Consider the following 19,096-nt stretch of genomic DNA (forward strand, 5'->3'; position numbering starts at 1 on the left):
GAGCGGGTGTCTTTAGCGTTGAAGTTATCGCGAAGAAAAAGATGGGATGGACGGAGTGCGATTCAAGGTAGCTTAAATGGACTTTGACTACTCATCTGTAAAATATGATTTTCAAGCGATCGGTTCCCTCCTCGAGGCTCCTCCTCCCTCCCGCTCCTTCTCCACCCGCTTTACAACCAGAATCACTCGTCAGGCAAGTATGTCTGCAAGAAGGCAAAGGTAAAAAGAGAAATATGAATATGATATTGCCAGACTATTGTGAGACAAGAGGGGCGGATGGGCAGGTTGGGTTTTTGGAGATATAAAATCAGATCAGATCAGATTTACCAAGTGGAAGCGGGAGCGGCAGCGGCAGCGGCAGCGGAAGGAGGAGGAGAATGACGAGGAGGAGGAGTATAAATAGATAATTGATTGAAAGAGGGAACGAAAGAAAGGAACGAGGTGGGTTTGTGTACTGCTGCATATTCTGCATATTGGCGCACTTGCAACGTAATCACCTCTTCTCCCCTTCCCTTTCCAAAACACGACCTCTGGAGCAGCACAGCAAGGACCCTGATGCTTCAATTAATGCATTGCCTACTTGTCGCCCAACATCAACGCAAAAGGAGAGAAAAAAGAAGGCTCGATATGAATGCAATGATCATCTATTCTCCACGCTAGCCACGCTCAGAGCCCCAGAGCCACACCCGCGTTCGCAATCAAACCACAAGTAGCTCTGAACCACATTCACCCCTCCATCCCATCCCCCCTACCATCGACCCCACACCATCAGGATCCCCCATCACTTTCCTCAACCGCACTACCTCATCACCGAGTGAAAAAGCAAGAAGCCCAAAGGAGAGGGAAAAAACCAAAGTTGTTTGTTGTGCAGCAAAGTCGACGCCAGCCATATCCGTAAACGCGGGGGAGAACGAGCGACGCAGAAGGTGAGGAAGGAAAGGCTTATCATCTAATCTCGTTCCGTGGATCATCCGTCTGCGGTGCCTAGATGGCGTATTTGCGTGTCCACTCTCGTGCCGTGGCCTCGTATCGGGAGCGGTCGGTCTTGTAGACGTGGGCGATTTCGGGGACGAGTGGGTCATCGGGGTTGGGGTCAGTCAGCATGGAGCAGATTGAGAGGAGGACTGGTGAGGCCATGTCAGCATGAATCAAAGGGCCGGGAGGTGGAGGACATACCCTTCGAGATGGTCAGGGCGGGGGACCACTGGTCTCGGAGAATGTCTAAACAGATGGAACCGTTGGAGTTGATATTTGGGTGGTAGATGCGGGTGGTGAAGTTAACCTTGGGGGGCTTGAACGGGTAGTCGGTTGGGAAGTGGATGGCGAGGAAGAAGACACCTCCAGAGTATGGCGAATCTGACTATGGCAACTGTTAGACCTATGCCGGATCGTAGGTTCATGCCATCGCTGCCATCGCTGCCATCGCTGCCGGAGCCACATGGTTTCAGAGGCGGGGATTCTCGTAGAAGAGAGAGGAATAGACGACACTTACAGGACCCATGATGGTAGCTTGCCAGTGGAACTAATCCAACCCACACGGTCAGTATATGATTATAGCCATAGCAGATCCCGAGTCTCCACGCAACATGTTCGTGTGCGGATCCGGCCCTTTGTCTCAGGTCGAGGGCGATCGTGGGAAGGGACGTACCAGATCATCTCCGATAGGACCAGCGGAGCAGGACGACGGTGGGTCACTGCAGAGCACACCAAGGTCAGCATGGAATCTCTCTGTATTGTTCGAGCCCAAAGATGAAGGTATTGATGATTCTGCGAGGAACCCCGCTTGCGCCGGCGCCCCACCAAGGCAACATTCCGGGCGGTGGCGATAGAAGGAGCAGCGTTCAACGTACCGGCCCAGATCTGTAAGCTCTTTGTTGATTCTCTTCAATGCCATAGTGACGATTGTATGTGTTGTGAGGGTTGTGGTAGTCGGAAGTTTGGGGGGAGGGGGGAGGGGAGGGGGGAGGTTCAGGGGGTTGTGGTGTCGAGTCTTGAGGGTTCTCGAAGGCCCAGCAAACCGAAACGAGGTTGGTTGTTCTGAGTTCTGAGGCACGACGTTAGCGGCCAGATTCCAATCTGGTCGGTGCACGTCGGCAATAGTGCGGTTAGGGAGGGAATGACGCAGAATTTTAGGTGCCGACGATAAGTCAGATAAAACTCACGGGTCTCGGAGTACCGGTAAGTATGCGGACGCAGCTGGTGGGATTCTTCCTGTGTGGTGTCGGTTTTGTGTCGATCTCTTTTATCGTGGTGGTGGTGGTAGTGGTGGTGGAGGAGGAGGAGGAGGAAGAGGAGGAGGAGGAGGTGGAGGAGGAGGAGAAGGGAAGATAAGTAAGGTAGTTGGTGGTTGAGCGTGAGTTGGTGGTCGAAGAAGGTAAGGAAAGGAACGGAGGGAAGGGCCAAGGACGAGATTTGGATTCGGCTCTGCTCTGACGTGACCGGACAAAGAGATCATCTTCTAAGGTAGATATTGATTCACGCCACCATCACGTTCTAATGAATTCGAGATATACATAGTGTTCACCCATCTCGTCCTCGAACATTCAAGTATCAAGTATCAAGTATCAAACTAATTCTTTGTTGCCATGAGTTCCGTCCATCTTTCTTAGCCAGTAAGTACCTTAGTCTACAGATAGAGATCAACCCAACCCACTACTCACCCATCCACCCACACCCCCTCTGCCTCACCGAGAGATCGTAGATACACAAAAAAAGTCTCAGTTCGCTGTCATCGATCCATGAACTTTATGTGTACATTTTTAATGGCTCCGAGACCCAGAAAACCCCGTACTTTAGCCCCCCTATACGAAAGCCTGGATACCCGTGATAGCACGTCCAAGAATCAGAGCTACATCTGTCAGCAACCACCAAATTCTCCTCTCCACGTCCAGTAACAGGAACCTCAACGTACCGTGGATATCTGACTGGCCTTCGTAACAAGTTGTGACGAACAAATTCGCTATATGCCTCCCAATTCCGTACTCATCACTCACTCCATTGCCTCCAAAGATCTCCTGCAGGATCCGGGCGTTGGCCAACGCCCGGTCGCAATTCTGTCGCTTGATCATGCTGATCATCTCCGGCGCAGCCTGACCCGCATCCTTCAGTCTTCCGACCTGGACTGCTGCCAAGGTGCCAAATGCGGCGTCCGTAGTGGCATCAGCCAGCTTCTTCTGCACCAGCTGGTACTTGGCAATCGGGTTGCCCTTGAACTGCTTTCGTTCCAAAGCGTAAGTCCGGGCTCTTGAAATGCAGTCCTCGAGTGCTCCGATAGTGCCCCAGGCGATGCCATATCTGGCGCTGTTCAAGCATGTAAAGGGTCCTCTCAGCCCCTCAATGCTCGGGAACATGTTCGCTTCTGGCACAGGGCACTCGTCCAGCTGGATCATTCCAGTGATTGATGCTCGCAGTCCGTTCTTGTCTTTGATAGCAGGTGTCTCTAGGGTTCCAGGTGGGCACTCCGACCTCTCGATCAAGAACCCCCGGATTTTACCCGTTTCTTGCAGCTTCGCCCAGACCATTAAAACATCCGCAATCGGCGAATTTGTGATCCAGGTCTTCGCCCCAGAGATTGAAAAATACCCTTTCTTTGTAGGGTGTGGCTTCGCAGTCGTCTCCATGGACCCCGGATCACTTCCGTGGTTCGGCTCCGTGAGTCCAAACGCACCCAGCAACTTCCCCTTCGCCATCTTCGGTATGAATTTGTCCTTCTGCTCTTGCGTGCCGAATTCGTCAATGCCCCCCATTACTAGCGAAGACTGGACAGACATGCCAGACCGGTATCCGCTGTCTACTCTCTCGACGGCCTTGGTGATAAGCCCAGATGCTACGTTCGATACTCCCGCACAGTCATAGCCCTTGATCGTAGCGCCGAGCAAGCCCAGCTCGCCCATCTCCTCGAGGATCTTCCTGTCATAGTTTTCCTTCCTATATGCCTCTGCCATGTCCATGTTAGCCTCCATTCTACTCCCTTTCCTAACCAGGGAGCGAGAGAGCATTCCCACGTACCAAGAACTCGAGGCAATATGCGCTCCTGGCAATACGCCTCCGCCGTTTCTGAAATGGCCAGCTCTTCTTCCGTAAACAAGCTTGCTGCGTTCAGCGGATCTTGCCAGTTGAACGACTGCGGGGTGGCGTGCGCCGAGTAGCTTCTCACGGCTGATGGGCGAGCAGCTGATGCCAATTGGCGGCTGGTAATGCGGATGACGGGTCTAAACATGTTGAGAACTGGAGGCAGAATGATATTGAGATATCAGTAGAAGAAAGAGGAAAAATAAAATGGTTTGGAAAGGAGTTTGTGGGAATCAAGTGGGAGAAAGAAAGTATCCCATCACTTTCACGCCACCTCCAGCCCTCGCCGAGGCTTGCCACATTGGGTCGGCAGTGGTCCTAGTGCCGGATTTAGTGACTGGCACTGTTCGTAACAAGAAGAAACAAGCTCTGTAAAGATAAAAGAAAATTGGGGCTCAAAGTAATATTTTCTGCAAGTTTTAGTTCGGTCTGGAACTTTCAGTTGGGGCTGAATTGGAAGTGGTAAGCATTTAGGTAGGTATCTAGAGATAGCTACAGGTACTTATCCATACACTAGCTCTCGGTGCTCATGGCCCCACTATTCGACGTGTTTCCCGAAGATGGCCCGACACTAATCGCGTCTACCTCATTCATTCGGAACTTTCCCTTTCTCTCGCTCTCTCTTCTGTACCGACACAACCTCAACCAGAACCATCATTCGACCACAACCGCGAAGATGGGTATCAAGCAGCTCTTCTCCATCATCAAGGACGAGTGTCCAGATGCCTACAAAGAAGGCGAGATCAAGAACCACTTCGGCAGAAAAGTTGCTATTGTACGTCTTCCTTCCACCCCTTCGGGCGCATCTTCTAACCCTCTCAGGACGCGTCGGTACTCCTCTGACCAAATGTACCAACATGCGCTTATAATCCCAGATCCATGAGCATCTACAGTTTCTTGATCGCCGTCCGCTCGGGCGGTGAAATGCTCACCAACGAAGACGGCGAAACAACCTCCCATTTAATGGGTATGTTCTACCGCACCCTGCGCATCGTCGATAACGGCATCAAGCCCATTTATGTCTTCGACGGCGCCCCTCCAAAGCTCAAGTCGGGCGAACTTGCTAAGCGCTTCCAGCGCAAAGCTACTGCTACCGAGGGTCTGGAGGAGGCGAAGGAGACGGGCACGGCCGAGGATGTTGAGAAGTTCTCCAGACGCACTGTTAGGGTCACGCGGGAGCATAATGCTGAGTGTCAAAGACTGCTGAAGTGTATGGGTATCCCATATATCATCGCGCCTACAGAAGCGGAAGCGCAGTGTGCGGTGCTGGCCAGGGCTGATAAGGTGTATGCGGCGGCGAGTGAAGATATGGACACGCTTTGCTTTGACGCCCCCGTCTTGCTGCGCCATCTTACGTTCAGTGAGCAGCGTAAGGAGCCCATCCAGGAGATCTTCTTGCCAAAGGTTCTGGAAGGACTTGGTATGGATCGCGCCCAGGTAGGTCCCCTGCTTTCTTTATACTACGTCTAGCTGACAAGTTTAGTTCGTCGACCTCTGCATCCTCCTCGGATGTGACTACCTAGACCCTATCCCTAAGGTCGGCCCTAATGCGGCTCTTAAAATCATCCGTGAATACGGCACCATCGAGAAATTTGTCGCCGCTGTTGAGGCCGGTAAAGCTAAGTATAGCATCCCCGAAGATTGGCCTTACAAAGACGCCCGTGACCTCTTCTTCAACCCTGATGTCACCCCCGCCGATCACGCAGACTGTGACTTTAAATGGGAAGCCCCCGATGTCGATGGACTCATTAAATTCCTCGTTGAAGAGAAGGGATTCTCAGAAGACAGAGTCCGTTCCGGAGCTACCCGATTGCAGAAGAACCTGAAGAGCAGTCAGCAAGCGAGACTAGAAGGGTTCTTCAAGCCGATCCCGAAGACGGAGGCAGAGCTGAAGAATCTGAAGAGGAAGAATGAAGAGAAGAACGATGCGAAGAAGAAGAAGCTGAAGGAGGAGAAGAAGGAGAAGGCCAAGGCTAAGGCGAAGCCGAGAGGTACCGCATAGCTTGGTCTGGAGGTTTGTATTTGCTTGCAGCATGGGATGGCGTGGAGTTTTGGCGCCTGAAAACAACGGACTGAACCTGGCATTTGCAGGGCCTATCACATAAGTGTATGTACGCACTCTACGATCTTACTTTCTTGCTGCGTTTCTGCTAATTCCTGGCTCAAAATCTCATCACTCCCTTTTTTGTGTCTTTTTTTTATGTGTCAAGTTACGCTTCCCTTTCTTCAAGCCCGAAGAAAAAAATTGCATGCATGCGTTCATTTTTCTTATGCGCTCGCTCATTCATTGCATGCGTTCATTCATTCATTCGGTCCTTAATTACATTCGCATTTTCAATTCGAATTGGAATTACCGCTGCCAATCCTGCCTCTCTCATGCGTGGAAGGCGGGTAAGTACAACAGCCAATTCCACAGAGAAAGCAAGCAAGTAGGCTGGATGGCGAGACCAAACCGGATCTGAACAGAGTAGGTCAGCCCAGAGCAGAATAGCACTGCATAAGGCGCACAAGTTCCTCCATACCGTTCCATGCGACACCACCAGACCGGAGCAGGACAGCACAAATCCAGCCCAACCCAATGCAGCCCGTCCCAAATGCAATCCACGGATAGCAGCCGGAACAGGCAAAGCATCCGAGCAGGCAAGAGATGTCGGTGGTCTCGAAAGGCCGAGGAAAGGTAGGACAAATACGAAAGTTCAAGGCAGAAAGCCGAATTTTCCAGGCAAGAGGCGAGAACGATCAAAGACCACGCGCCTTGGGGCCGCCACCACGGGCTGTGTGGGCAGGAGGTGATGGGGCTGCTGATTTAGGGCGGGCGGTTGGCTCCGGGATGGAGAAGATGGGGGGCGGTAGGGAGAAGATGGAGGGCCGGATGGGGCGGCGAGATGTCTGGGTCGGGGCCTCATTTCGTTGGTAGGCGGCTTCCGTGGCTTGCTTGTTGGCTCTGTCGGAGGGTGAGGCGGGCGGGGCGGGCTGAGCAAGTTGGCGACGTTTGTGGAAGTCGGATCTTGGAGTGAATGGATCTCCCAGTGGTGCGGCCTTCTTGGGGGTTGAAGTGAATGGGTCTTGAAGCGGTGAGAACTTCTCGGGGGTTGATGGGGAACTCGAGGAGGGCGCGGCGGGCTGAGCAAGACGGCGGTATTTGTTGAAGTCGCGTCTTGGTGTGGTTGGATCTGCCAGTGGTGCGGACATCTTCGGGGTTGCTGGGGCATTTGTCTCTATCTCCGGTCTTTAAAATGGTCAGCTTTTATATCCCCCCCTTCCAACAGGTAGGTACCTGGGTAACTGGCTTTCAGGTTCGACACGATTCTGATACTCGAAATCCGGATTCAAAATGGGAAAAAGCAGAAGGAGAAGAAGAAAGAAACGCTATCCCAGAGGAAGAAGTGAGGAGACAGAGGAGGAGGAAACAGAAAATAAAAGCAGAGGAAGAGAATAGACGAACCCAGGCGGTCCCTTTGTACCCATCTCATCATCGCCACCGCCACCGCTGCCGCCGCCGCCGCCATCTCCATGACCAGGCCCTGTTGTCTTCGTCGGCTCCTCGGCAGTACAGCGCTTGCGCTCGAACCACTCCATCCCATCCGTGTCGGGAACACCGATGAAGCGGCGCGCAAACGTGCTGAACGACTTCTCTACGCAATATGTCAAATCACATGTCAGTTAACCAGCACCCATCAATCATCGAGTGCGACCGTAGGGTATCAATTCCAGTTCCAGGTCGCTCGATCCCCCATGCTTGCGGGACAAGAAAAGAGGACGGTGGAAGAAGGGGGATGGAGGACGAAGAGGAGAAGTGTACATACCGGGTGGAAGACCTTTCGCGGCCTCTCTGTCGGACCAAGCCTGGCCCATGATCACGGTTGTTTCTCGAGGATGTCGAGAGGGAGAGTTGGAAGAGTGTATCGAATGCTTCGAGAGCGTTCGGGGAGGGGAGGGGGGGGGTTGGTCGTGGGGTGTTGTGGTGGTGGAAGAGGAGGGGGAGAGGTCGGAGAAGAACGCGCTCGCCTCTTTTATCGTCGAGAATTTTTTTTCCCGCTCCGGATCAATCTCCCACTCCGGATTAATCTCGAAGCGACGGCAACCATGGGCAACTAATCAACAAAGGTGAACCCCCGCCTGAGGCTTCGCAGGGTCGAACTGCTTGCCAGTATCGGTACTCGCAGAATAATCTACCTACCTCGACGTTCTTAGCAGCAGTCAGTCAGTAAACGCCTTCAATGGTATGCTGTGCTGTGCTATGCTACGCTATGCTACGCTAAGGGGACTGGCTCTCTGTTCACTTTTTCCTCTTTTTACAAATCTCTATCTTCCCCTCCCCCCTCTCTTCGATGGCTTTGACCTCATCGGTGCAAATGGGACTTGCTAATTTAAATCTCTCGTTCACATAGTAGTTGGGCTGGGATCAATCACTATTCGTGCTTTTGACGCCGTTGGCATAGCTCAATTCATCAATAGATATACCTACCTACCTACCTACCACCTACCAACTTGCCTCGGGAGATCGTGGGAGATTGTAGGGCATCCGGGATGGATGGATCTCTTTTTATAGACACGCTATAGAGGTTGGAATGTTATCAATGTCCATATTATCGGTATCATGATTATCTTCCTATTCTTCTATTCGTTCGTGTTCGGCATGTGTGTGTGCGTGTGTAGCCTCTAGAAAGCTACCTAGGTCAGGTCAGTTCAATTGTCAGGTAGGTGGAGTCTCTACGTGAGTCCCGTGCGATATGTGTATGTGGTTATACAATGTTCATTCTTATTCTCTCCTATTGACTACCTTACCACCTCTCCCTCTCTCCCTCCCTCTCTCTACCTCCCCTTCCCCTACATCACGCAGCAGAATCCACCCCCACCCTGTCCCCGACCAGCCTCGTAGCCAGGGAACTCGCCCGACGCCAGGGCCTTCTCCACCATCGCCTGGAGCTCCTCGGCGGACATACTCTCCAGCACCTCCTTGATCTCCTCCTTGGACATCTCGGGGGTGATGGGCTGGTGGCCGAAGGCGGAGGGCGGGAAGCGGGCCGGTAGGAAGGGCACGAGTTTCTCGAGGGGGATTTCGTCGAGGGCGCTCATAGCGGCGGCGGTCGTGGCGGTCGTGCTGTCTCTCTCGGCAGCTTGACGGGGGCGGCGCTGGGTGCTTGCGTTCTGGGAGTCGCGCTCGTGGTTCAGGCGGAGGTCGCTGAGGTATGCGGTTGCCTGTGCGTTGTTCAGCTTCAGGCGTTCCATCTGGACCTGGACTCGTTCGAGCTTTTCTTGGATCGCCTGGCCGATGGCAAGGTTGTCTTCGGATTCCTGGGCGAGGGCACTGTCTTGGAGTTGTTCGAGTTCTTCGAGTTGTTGTTCGATTTCTTGGCGTAGGGTACGGTCTTGGATTCGAATGAGTTGTTCGATGATGTGTTGGTCTCGGAGACTGATGTGGTCACGTTCGGTGGGAGAGGAGGGCGCGTTGGGAGTTGGAGTCGGGGCTGGCAGATGTTAGCTGCGGTTCGTAGAGGAAGAGGACTGAGTGGTGATACTACTCTGGGGGACGACTTACTTGAATGCTCTCCTGGAAGTCGGGTCATGGATGGCTCAATACATGCGCTCTCGTGACTGATATTGACATCTTGATCCTCATTGGCGACGATCGCATCACCCTTCGTACCGTGCTTCTTTGTAACGATCGGATGGCCCTTCGTACCGCGTTCAAATCCCCCTGTAACGGCCGTATCATCCTTCACACTGCCCTCCTCCACATCGGCCTCCTCGTGCTCCATACCATCACTGTCCTCCGCCGCAGCGACCGTCTTGCTCTTCTTATTCTTGCGGCGCTTGGGACGAGCCTTCTTTGCCTCTTGCTTAGCAGCCTCAGCCTCCATCATCTCAGGGTCGACAGGCGGGTACGGGATGCCCAAGAAGTGGGTAAGAAACTTCCCATCCGTCTTGACGTACTCCCGAGCCTGCTTTCTCAGAGCCTGCTTTCTCAAGAGCCCAATATCATCACCTTGCAGCGTCACGTAGTGTCCCCACACCCACAAACTCGCCATCTGCGTGATCTTGATGCGGATGCTGAGAATCACGTTCGTGCATGGGTCCAGCACGAAGGAGACCAGCTGCGCCATGACGCGGAGGCCGTCGTTCACCTCGCCATCAGCCTCGGTCAGGACCTCGAGGTGCATGATGCGCCAGAGGGCACTGGCACAAGCAAAGCCGTCGGTCGTATGTTGTTTAGAGTGCTCAACCTTCGGATCCTCAAGTGGGACGAGAAGCTTGTTGATGTTCTTCATGACTTCCGCCAAGGTGGAACCGAAGTCAGAGGCTTTAGCCGTGGCTCCGTCAATGAGGCGTACGACTTTGGGAGGGCGACTTCCGAGGCCGGGGACGAGCTTGAAGCCGGCCGTCTGCTGCACGAGTAAGGTGGCATCCTCGGCCGTGAGGTAAGTTGCAGCGCGGAGATGCACTGGAGTGCCCATATTTTCCGCGAGGAATAGTGCGGAGAGTCTGTTGCGAGCAGGAGATCGGGAATCCTTACTTCTGTTGAAAAAATTGGGCAGATCCTTAACAGTGTTGAGGACTAGCTTAGCGTCTGCCTGAATGATGCTCCAGTCTTGGTGTTTGTTGTCGCTCAAGAGCCACTCGTTAACGAGCCACATCGTCGTTAGCGTCAACAAGTGAATGCCCTCCGCCCATCCTTCTACCCGTGGCTTAAGGAACAGGTTACGGAGTTGAATCGAGGTGGTAGAGTGGAATACCCCCAAACCTGGAGACCCAGACGCGATGCCCATTCTCTTCATGTCAATCTCAAAGAAGTGCCAGATAGCATGACAGTTACAAACAAACATAGCCAAGACGATGGCTGCATTTTTCTTCGGGAGGATAGGTTTGTAGAATCGGGGAAGGCACTCTTTGAGCAGCCCGGCGATGCATCCGCTCACTGAATCACCATACATGTGAGGTTCAACAGCGAGGCCAACCGGCAGTAAGACAGAGAGCTCCTCGAAGAGATCCAAACTTTTCCAGCTGGAAGCTCCATACCCAGTCAGTGCATTAGAGACGAGACCAATACACTCGTCGAAAGGGGCAACGTCCTCTTCGGTGATGTCCTCGAGACTTTTCTGGAGCCACAAACAGTCCTGGAGCCGCAGGACGGGCTTGTGAGTGAGTGGCAGCAAGGAGTAGTTGTGTTGTGATTTCTTTCTCTTCTCGCCGGTGGCGCATCTCTTCTGCGTAACAGCGGTACAAGTGTCGTTCTCCACGCCCATTCCATTCTTGCCCCCCGAGAGAACGGGTCTCCCACTCGCAGCAGCGATGCCATCGTCATTCTCCACGCCCCTTCCGCTCTCGCCTCTCGAAAGCTGCTGGGCCGGGCTCGCGACGATACCCATCTCACTGAGACATGCAGCCGCAGCAGGCTCCATGCTTGTCATGAGAGATGGATTCAAATCGGCACCACTCATCTTCCGAGGAGCCCACCGCAAGTCGCCGGCATCTTCGATGCTGTCCCCGCCCTCGGAATCGGCCTCCACGCCCGTCTCGGCCAGCAGACATTCCGTCAGCGGCTCGGGAGTAGGGACCATGAGAAAAGGGCTACGCTCCAACTTCTCGATCAGCTCCTGGATGTCGACCCTAGATGGATCAATCAAGCGGCCGACCTTCAGGTTGGCGAGCAGAACCACGACATGGGTTTCTGAGGAGGGACTGAACGAGGGTTCCAATACCAGGACCCCCTTGATGAGCACCAAAGGGTTCACAATCTTCCTGGGGTACATCCGGGCGAGGGCGGGTGTGATCGTATTCTTTGGGTCATCGGCCTCGTGGACCTGCAGCTTGGTCAAGAACTCGTCGAGTGACTTGGGACACAGCACGTTGCGGAAAGGATCCGGCTTGCCCTCACCCTTGGTATCGGCCTCGGCAGTAGCAGAAGACCTACTACCACTACCGGCAGGACCCGAGCGTGGAGGAGGCTGTCTTGCATGTGCGATGGGCTCGTCTTTAGTGGTGGTAATATCATCAAGCCCCTCGAGAGCCGTGGGGAGCGCCTCACGAAGGTTACCGGTCATCGCGGGTGCTGCTTCCTTGCCTTTATTCTTACGCTGCTTTGGCTCCTTGGGATTCTCATCGATCTCCGCATCCGGAATATCGCGATACGTGAAGTCCGCCGCGTCAGGTGCCTTTCCTCCACCAGTATCAGGCATCTCGACCTCTATGCTCACCCCCGAATCGTCCCCCTCGACCGTCGCGCTTAGAAGGCTCTTCTTCTTCTTGCTTTCCGGCATGTTAATACTGCTACTCATCTCACCAGGCTTTCACGTACCGCCCGTGACGGAGTTCGCAGTAAGGTAATCGACGTGTGTGACCCGAGACCCGATAGGGAGGAGCGTAGCCTTGTTTACTTTTGGCCGTCGCTGCCTACTTCTGAATCTGCAGTGGGATTATCGTGGACGCGTCGGTGTCGGTGTCCGACAAGGGCGATCAGATAAGGTGTGTATGGTTTGTAAAGTGTGTATGATTGCCCGGAGTGGGCGTGTATGCTGCTTGAAAAGCAGAGGATGTTTGGTAATGGTGTGCGCGCAGTTGAGCACGTTTGTGCCGATTGCGAGTACGGTGTGATTGTTTGTAAGTTGGAAGAGATCGAGGAGAGCAGGCCGTGCTTGAGATGAAATAGCCGGAGGCAGCTACCGTTGGGGTGCACGATAGTAGCGCCGATGAGCCTGCTCGCGTATTCCTATTGTGTGGTAAACAAAGTCGGCGTGACTTCGGCAGTGCACCGGCAGCAACATCAGGAGTTCACTTTCAAAATCACCATCAGCAAAATACAGTAAGCAAGAGGGGTTTCGTTCGGATTCACACCTCTCCATGCGTAGCCTGATGGGCTGCAAAATTCTAGCGTACAATGCTTGTTCCCTTCTGCAGAATCCAAGACTTTGATGCAGGTCCTCCTACCTATCACATCTATCTAGAAAGCTATAACTATCTACAATTTCTCGCTCCCTTTAATCGCCGTTCCTGTCAGTTCCAAGAATGGGATTCTGAGCCTTGACTGAATAGAATCGCGAGTAAAGAAACAAGAGGGAAGTCATCAATGTGGTGGGGAATGATCTCAAAGCAAGACAAGACAAAAGAGACTGCCCCCTAAGATGGGATGGAGCACCAAGCACAGTGTGTAGACATAAGGAAAACTCAAGGAAAATGCTGAGTAAAGGACCTCTCGCGGCTGTGGTATCATCGATCCTCTCTCACAAAAATTTCCTTCCTCCATGCCTCGGTCCCTTTCCATTAGGCTTGGCCACTTCATATGCTAACCAATTCCCGTCAAGACAGCATCGAATCCTTTTTACGAATCTCTCCTGGACCCAATACCTTTGGCAATGGCGGTAGTTGCTTATCTAAGCTGCTTCTGTTCACTGACGTTCTGATTGCACTGTTACGAGTGGGACTGTAGTCTTTGGCAGGGGTAATAGGCCGGCCGTCATTATGGGCCTTCGGAGGTGTGGGTGGGCGCGGATCAAGATTCGCCGATTCCTCCCGCTCTCTGCTTCCCCCGCTTCTTCCTCCAGTGCTGCTCGTTTCGCCCCTCTCCTCCACGACAGGGAGAATCTGGCCTTGCAAGCCACTAGACCGGTCTGCACTGGGGCTACGAGCAGTGGTAATTACGCGGGAGTCGGGGCTGGGGCCATCGTCATCGCTATGCCGGTCCCGTCTCATCGCATCATTCTCGTTTCTCATCACTGTTGCGTTGGTGTGGCTCGAGCGGTACATGGTTTGGTTCTCAGATCTTCTCCCTGCTGAATCAATCGACGTTGTGTTACGGTTGTCAGAAAGGGTCGAGGTGGTGTGAGGCGGAGGCGCTGCAGCGGCCTCACGTGCCGCTTCTTCCGGGCTCTTTGTCACCCCTTCGATGAATTCGATGAAGCGGTTTCCGTATGGCTCAGGCGAGATAGGCGAGATCAGCTTCTTGTCCTGGCTGAGGCCCTCTGATTTGATATTAGCTTCACATTACGACATAACAAGATTTATGGCGTGTACGTACTGAAGAAATGTTCCAACTTCTTCACAGTCCCATAGTGAGTAAGGCAGTCAATGATCGAGAGGAAGAATATCTCCTCCCCAGGACTGTTATCCTCGTGTGTGGCCCTGAACCCTCCGTCATCGCTGTAAAATGTGAATTCTCTCTTAGCGGTGTTCTCCTCTAGGTGATCTGGCATTCGAGAACTGCTCTGGCCCATTGGAATTGGCTTTTCTTGTTTGATGATCTGCCTCAACTCCCTTGCCTTGCGCATGTTTTCCAACTTGCTGGGCGTCCTCATCAACGCTCCTGGTGGTTGGGCCTCCTCTGCCTGGGTTTCTCCACCAGGTTGAAAAACTTGCAAGGTCTTGTCGCGTAGGTTGTCTTGGTTGCCCCTCTGAAGATCATGGATTCCAACAAGCATACTGTAGTCCATGATCTTCAGCTTCTGAAGGAGGTGCACATCCTTTTCCATCTGCTCAAAGAATAGTCGCTTCTTTTCAGGTCCAAATTCTAGGTGGAGGTTCCGTCGTAGCCAGTTGAGATCTTTCAGGGTGGCCCTGGGGTTCTTCTCCAGATCTTCCTCCTTGAAGTCGCGGCCAATCGTCGACCCCTTCAGATCAAAGGTCTTGTGGATGTCCCGGTGCGGTGGGAAAAGGTTGTTCATAACAACGAAGTGGATCTTCCGCCCATACGGCATCTTGACCCGATGTAGTCCATAAAACTGCGAGAGGAGCGTGTTCGGGTTCTCTTCGACGTGTGCGTAGTAATCCTTCAAAATCTTCCTCAAAAATTTGTGCTCCGCGTGATGGATAGTCTTGATGATGTACTTGTAATCTCGAGAGAAGTAAAAGAAGCTGCCGCTCTTGCCTGGAGACCCAAGCTCGGATAGGATATACTTGCTCGTCAGAGACATCAGATAGTCGGCTGGATCAAGCTTGAATTTTCCACGAAGGTGTCGAAATACCCAGGGAGCGTAATCTTTGAATTTGAAATCGTATTTCGCAGAGGGTGTCAATTCGTTGCCAGTACTAGTGGAAATCAGCTTTGTCGAGAATCTCCACACTGGAAACTTACATGTCAAACGAAAACTTGTGCCGGGCCTCAAAGTCGGCATCCGTCAGCGGTCGGTCCAACTTTGCGTTTGTCCTGGATACAGTAAAGCGAATTCCAGTCAGCATGTTGTATGCCGTTACCCAGTTCACATGGTTCTGGTCGACCTTCGTTCCAACCACCACTCTGTCGTCATCCTCCTCGTCCTTCCGCCTCCTCTTACTAGCCCTCTTCTGCCGCACCGCTTCTGCCCACAGCATGGCATCTTCATCCGGCGGTACCTCTTCATGGGGCATATTTGAATGTACAGATTGTGCGTGTCGTCGGTTGAGGCTCACGGAGCCGCGTCGTACACCTGCCGCTATATTGGTGGGGGAAAACCTTCCACTGGCGAAGACGGCGTCGTCGGCGTCCCGAGAGTTCCGACTTGGCCCAGGTTTGGGCACTTGCAACGTGTGACGTTGTTGAAGTTGAGCATGTGGAAGAGAGTTCGTAGAAGAGGAAGGGACGAGGGGAGGAGGGTATGAAGGCGGAGAAGACATTCGGTGAGGAGGCGGCGGGGCTCGAGTTGGGGCTTCGGGGACCTGGGGGCTGCCTGTGCCGTTTGTATGGGTCGGTATCGGCGGCGGAGGGGTGGTCGGTATCGGGGGCGGGATACCCGTCGGTATCGGGGGCGGCATACTCGTCGGCGTAGGGGGCGAGATGGTAGTCCTCTTTGCTGTTTCGCTATTCCCGTTGGACGATGTCTTGGTGTCCATGGTATTGGGACCATTGCCGATCGACGCGATAGAGCTCCTGTCGGCGTACGATGTCCTGACCACTCCATTCTGATGTGCTGCTGGGCTTCTCCTCCCCCCCATCTCCGTGCTTCCATTCGTGCCAGCGCCGTTGACCGACAAAGTGCTGCCATTTCGTGACGACCTCTGGTCCCAGGTGCTCACACTTGCCCGCCCGTTCGGCAGGGAGTTCAGAAGCCCATCGCGGAGGGTGTCTCCATTCGTCTGTCCTCTGCCGCCGTCGAAATATCCTTCCGGTCCGTCCGCAACGCTGCTTTTGGCAGATGCAAACGAGGACCGGTTGTTCCCATTGACACTGACCTTCTCGTGGGATAGCCGGAGCCGACTGGAACCATCGTGGGGCAGGCTATTTGACGCGAACATAGGTCCTGTGTCGTCCGCCAGAAACGATGGCATATCAACTGCGTGTGGCATTCGCAAGACCGACGCAGGCGTCACCACCTTATCGCTCTGACTGGGGCCCGTCTATGGTCGGAGGGGGGCGGTCGAAAGGAGTGGGTGGTATGGGATGGGTCGAAGCAGCGCGAGCGACTTGACGAGGTGGAATGGAGTCGAGCCGAGTCGAGCCGAGTCGAGAATCTCTTGGATGTTGTGGTAAGTAGCTAGCAATTAAGGGAGGGCTCCTTCAATCGACGGAGCATAGGCATGCATGACTTTTGGGAGGGAGGGTAGATATGAGAATGAGGTTGAGGCGAGGTGAAGAGACGGAGCGAGTGAAGTACAGTAGCGGATTGCCCGGGCTGAGGACGATTGGCAAATGAGTGGTGTTTAAAATAGCGTGCACAATGTACCGGTACTCCTTCTCTACGGAGTCACGCTGCAATAAAACGAAATACCAGCACGAAATTATAGAGAGGTCGGTGAGCGTGCCCGAATGCACACAAGTTATATATAGAGACCGAGACCGAGACAGAGATAACAAACAAATTACATCGCCATGTTGTCTTCCTTGGTGGCCTTGTGCTGTTCCAAGATTTACCCTGGGCTTACGGTACTTGTGGGACTCCCTATATTCGGATAGATGTAAGCTTCCCGGGATCCGCTATTGCCGGTCTCCGGATGGTAAATTATCATCCTCCGTATTATTATTGTCATGAGATAGGTAATTAGAAGACGAATCCCTAGAAGCAGAGAAACTGATTCCATACCTGCGACTTGCAGATCAATTTGTTGCTGGCTGGCTAGCTACAGACAACCATGCCAGACTCAAATACGGCATTCAAGCCAAATCAAAAACGGCATTCAGGACAATTCAGAAGAATCTTCTCGCACACTTTGACGGATAGACGGGACTTGCATTTCCTGTCCTTGCTGTCCGTGCTTCCGGCTCTTACAGAACGCGTTCTATTGACTTCCTCCACTCACCAAGCCAGTGGGAAACACCTCGAAGCAAAGCGAAGCTAGGAGGGAGCAAGCGACAGCCCAACATTTTTCAATCCGTAGATATCACCTTCTCGAACAGCTTGCCGAGGCTGATCACAGGCATGCCTTGTGCGACAAACAGTCCGGGGACGCCAATGCCGCCTGTCGGGCGAGTAATTTTGATGCCGTCTAGAGAGTGGGAAGTCCGTTGTCAATTCGCTTACCCACACGCCTCTGGAGTAAACAATGCCGAGGAACTTAATCGGCCCACTTGGGAAAGGGGCAACGGCAACTTGAATCTCTAGCACGATATTCGGCGCCTCCTTCTTCCCATCCACCCCGCCGTTCAACTTGATGATCTTCTCTACCGCACCCCCTTTCGAGAAATACACCGCCGTAGTATCCGATTTCCTCGGCAGCAGCCAGACGTTCCTTCACAGAATCTACGACGGAGACTCTGGCAGCGCCGCGTAGGATTGCACTGTAGGCTGCCATGAGGCCTACAGGCTCGGCACCAAAGACAGAAATAGACTCACCGGCTTGAAAGCCCGAGATCACGACGCCGTGCCAGCCGGTCGAGAAGATCTCTGCGAGGATGATAAATTCGGCCACGTGCTCTTCACCCGAGGGGAAGGTCAGGCAGTTGAAGTCCGCGTAGGAGACACGGATGTACTGGGCCTGGCCTCCCTAGTAAGTCCCCATCGCTGGAAAGGGTCAGTCAACACTTTTCAACCCAGAAATACGGAGGGATACTGCGTACATACCAACGTATCCATAATCGCCACCGGTGAACCCGCTAGCATCGAGTCAGCTGATGGTCTTGGAGATAGGCGGAAGGGTGCTACACATGCGGGCGGGCTTACTTACATCAGTACAGAATTCTGTTCGGCCTTCCTCGCAGCTCCTCCAGCGGCCATCGGTAAATGTTGAATGACATTATCACCCAATCTCCCTTCTTGAGGAGGGAAGGAAACACCAGCTCCGATCTCAATCACAATCCCCATATTCTCATACCCTGCGTGTACATCAGCTCTCTATGGACATCAAAACCCTGCCGAAAACCAACCAGCCATGCTACGGAGCAGCATTTTACCCAAACACAAGCCACCTCGAGCAGCTACCTATACGGCCTTGGCTATGGAGGGGCTCAGAGTTCAATATCACCTCCCGAGTGAGTTGGACATCGTGTCTCAAGCGACGAAAGTGAAGTTTTCAAGACCGATTTAGGGTTGAATGCTTTCCGAGACAACTTCTAGGGGAAAAAGGAGAGCACGCTCGGAAATCTCGTACTAAATGAGCAAATCCGATCTCATAGGTAGGTAGCCGTCGCTGTGAATTTCAATCAAGGTATCATCCGGGAGCTCCCGCTTCGGAAGAGGCAAGCAAGTCCTCGATCGACTTTCATCTTGAATGGTTCTGCCCGCCTTAATCAGCACCAGCTGGTTTCTCAAATTCCTGCCCCTGCATCATCCAAGTTGGGAAAAAGGCCAAGGGCGCACCTTGATACACAACCGCCTTCATAAGCCTGACTTTGGAGACATCTTGACTGCTTGCTCTGATGCGTAAGTAGTTGTTAGACAGCCGAGGCTGGTTTTCTCTCTCTCTCTCTCTCTCCTTTTTTTCCCTGTTCTTTTAACAAATCATTGAACGCGTCGCAGCTTGCCTGCCTTGCTACTTCAAACATTGCTTGATCAAACACATGAGTTCAACAGCGAAAACGAAAGGGCCTGAACAGAAGCTTCAAATGCGAAAGCTGTTCATATCAATGTCAAGAATTTGGGTGAGGAGTCTCGCGGAAGCCGAATTGGAGGAGGCATGTCGC

The 19,096-nt window shown here is 53.1% G+C and overlaps 7 protein-coding genes across 7 annotated transcripts; 1 reads left to right on the forward strand and 6 right to left on the reverse strand.

The window, feature by feature from the left end:
* Window positions 1-984: 984 nt before the first annotated feature.
* L3040_008759 (uncharacterized protein) lies at window positions 985-1,894 on the reverse strand (the record flags this gene model as incomplete). Its single annotated transcript, XM_066157185.1, has 5 exons — window positions 985-1,124; window positions 1,177-1,360; window positions 1,493-1,522; window positions 1,649-1,694; window positions 1,851-1,894. The coding sequence occupies 5 exons, from the start codon at window positions 1,892-1,894 to the stop codon at window positions 985-987; spliced, it is 444 nt and encodes a 147-aa protein (XP_066010443.1).
* A 907-nt stretch (window positions 1,895-2,801) lies between these two features.
* On the reverse strand, window positions 2,802-4,219 carry L3040_008760 (uncharacterized protein; the record flags this gene model as incomplete). The annotated part of the gene is made up of 3 exons (XM_066157186.1): window positions 2,802-2,848; window positions 2,912-3,937; window positions 4,009-4,219. The coding sequence occupies 3 exons, from the start codon at window positions 4,217-4,219 to the stop codon at window positions 2,802-2,804; spliced, it is 1,284 nt and encodes a 427-aa protein (XP_066010444.1).
* Window positions 4,220-4,747: 528 nt separating this feature from the next.
* L3040_008761 (uncharacterized protein) lies at window positions 4,748-6,073 on the forward strand (the record flags this gene model as incomplete). The annotated part of the gene is made up of 4 exons (XM_066157187.1): window positions 4,748-4,846; window positions 4,894-4,898; window positions 4,947-5,508; window positions 5,555-6,073. 4 exons carry the CDS (start codon window positions 4,748-4,750, stop codon window positions 6,071-6,073), a joined length of 1,185 nt encoding a protein of 394 aa, XP_066010445.1.
* Window positions 6,074-6,810: 737 nt separating this feature from the next.
* On the reverse strand, window positions 6,811-7,926 carry L3040_008762 (uncharacterized protein; the record flags this gene model as incomplete). Its single annotated transcript, XM_007290801.1, has 3 exons — window positions 6,811-7,300; window positions 7,517-7,706; window positions 7,878-7,926. 3 exons carry the CDS (start codon window positions 7,924-7,926, stop codon window positions 6,811-6,813), a joined length of 729 nt encoding a protein of 242 aa, XP_007290863.1.
* Window positions 7,927-8,901: 975 nt separating this feature from the next.
* Window positions 8,902-12,332, reverse strand: L3040_008763 (uncharacterized protein; the record flags this gene model as incomplete). Its single annotated transcript, XM_007290800.1, has 2 exons — window positions 8,902-9,542; window positions 9,614-12,332. 2 exons carry the CDS (start codon window positions 12,330-12,332, stop codon window positions 8,902-8,904), a joined length of 3,360 nt encoding a protein of 1,119 aa, XP_007290862.1.
* Window positions 12,333-13,368: 1,036 nt separating this feature from the next.
* Window positions 13,369-16,275, reverse strand: L3040_008764 (uncharacterized protein; the record flags this gene model as incomplete). The annotated part of the gene is made up of 3 exons (XM_007290799.2): window positions 13,369-14,030; window positions 14,087-15,093; window positions 15,140-16,275. 3 exons carry the CDS (start codon window positions 16,273-16,275, stop codon window positions 13,369-13,371), a joined length of 2,805 nt encoding a protein of 934 aa, XP_007290861.2.
* A 1,069-nt stretch (window positions 16,276-17,344) lies between these two features.
* Window positions 17,345-18,347, reverse strand: L3040_008765 (uncharacterized protein; the record flags this gene model as incomplete). Its single annotated transcript, XM_066157188.1, has 5 exons — window positions 17,345-17,436; window positions 17,667-17,961; window positions 18,043-18,070; window positions 18,142-18,289; window positions 18,341-18,347. 5 exons carry the CDS (start codon window positions 18,345-18,347, stop codon window positions 17,345-17,347), a joined length of 570 nt encoding a protein of 189 aa, XP_066010446.1.
* Window positions 18,348-19,096: the final 749 nt, after the last annotated feature.

This window comes from Drepanopeziza brunnea, assembly GCF_022702325.1.
Source record: "Drepanopeziza brunnea f. sp. 'multigermtubi' strain 214-2 chromosome Unknown ctg16, whole genome shotgun sequence".
NCBI classification, from domain to species: Eukaryota; Fungi; Ascomycota; class Leotiomycetes; order Helotiales; family Drepanopezizaceae; genus Drepanopeziza; species Drepanopeziza brunnea.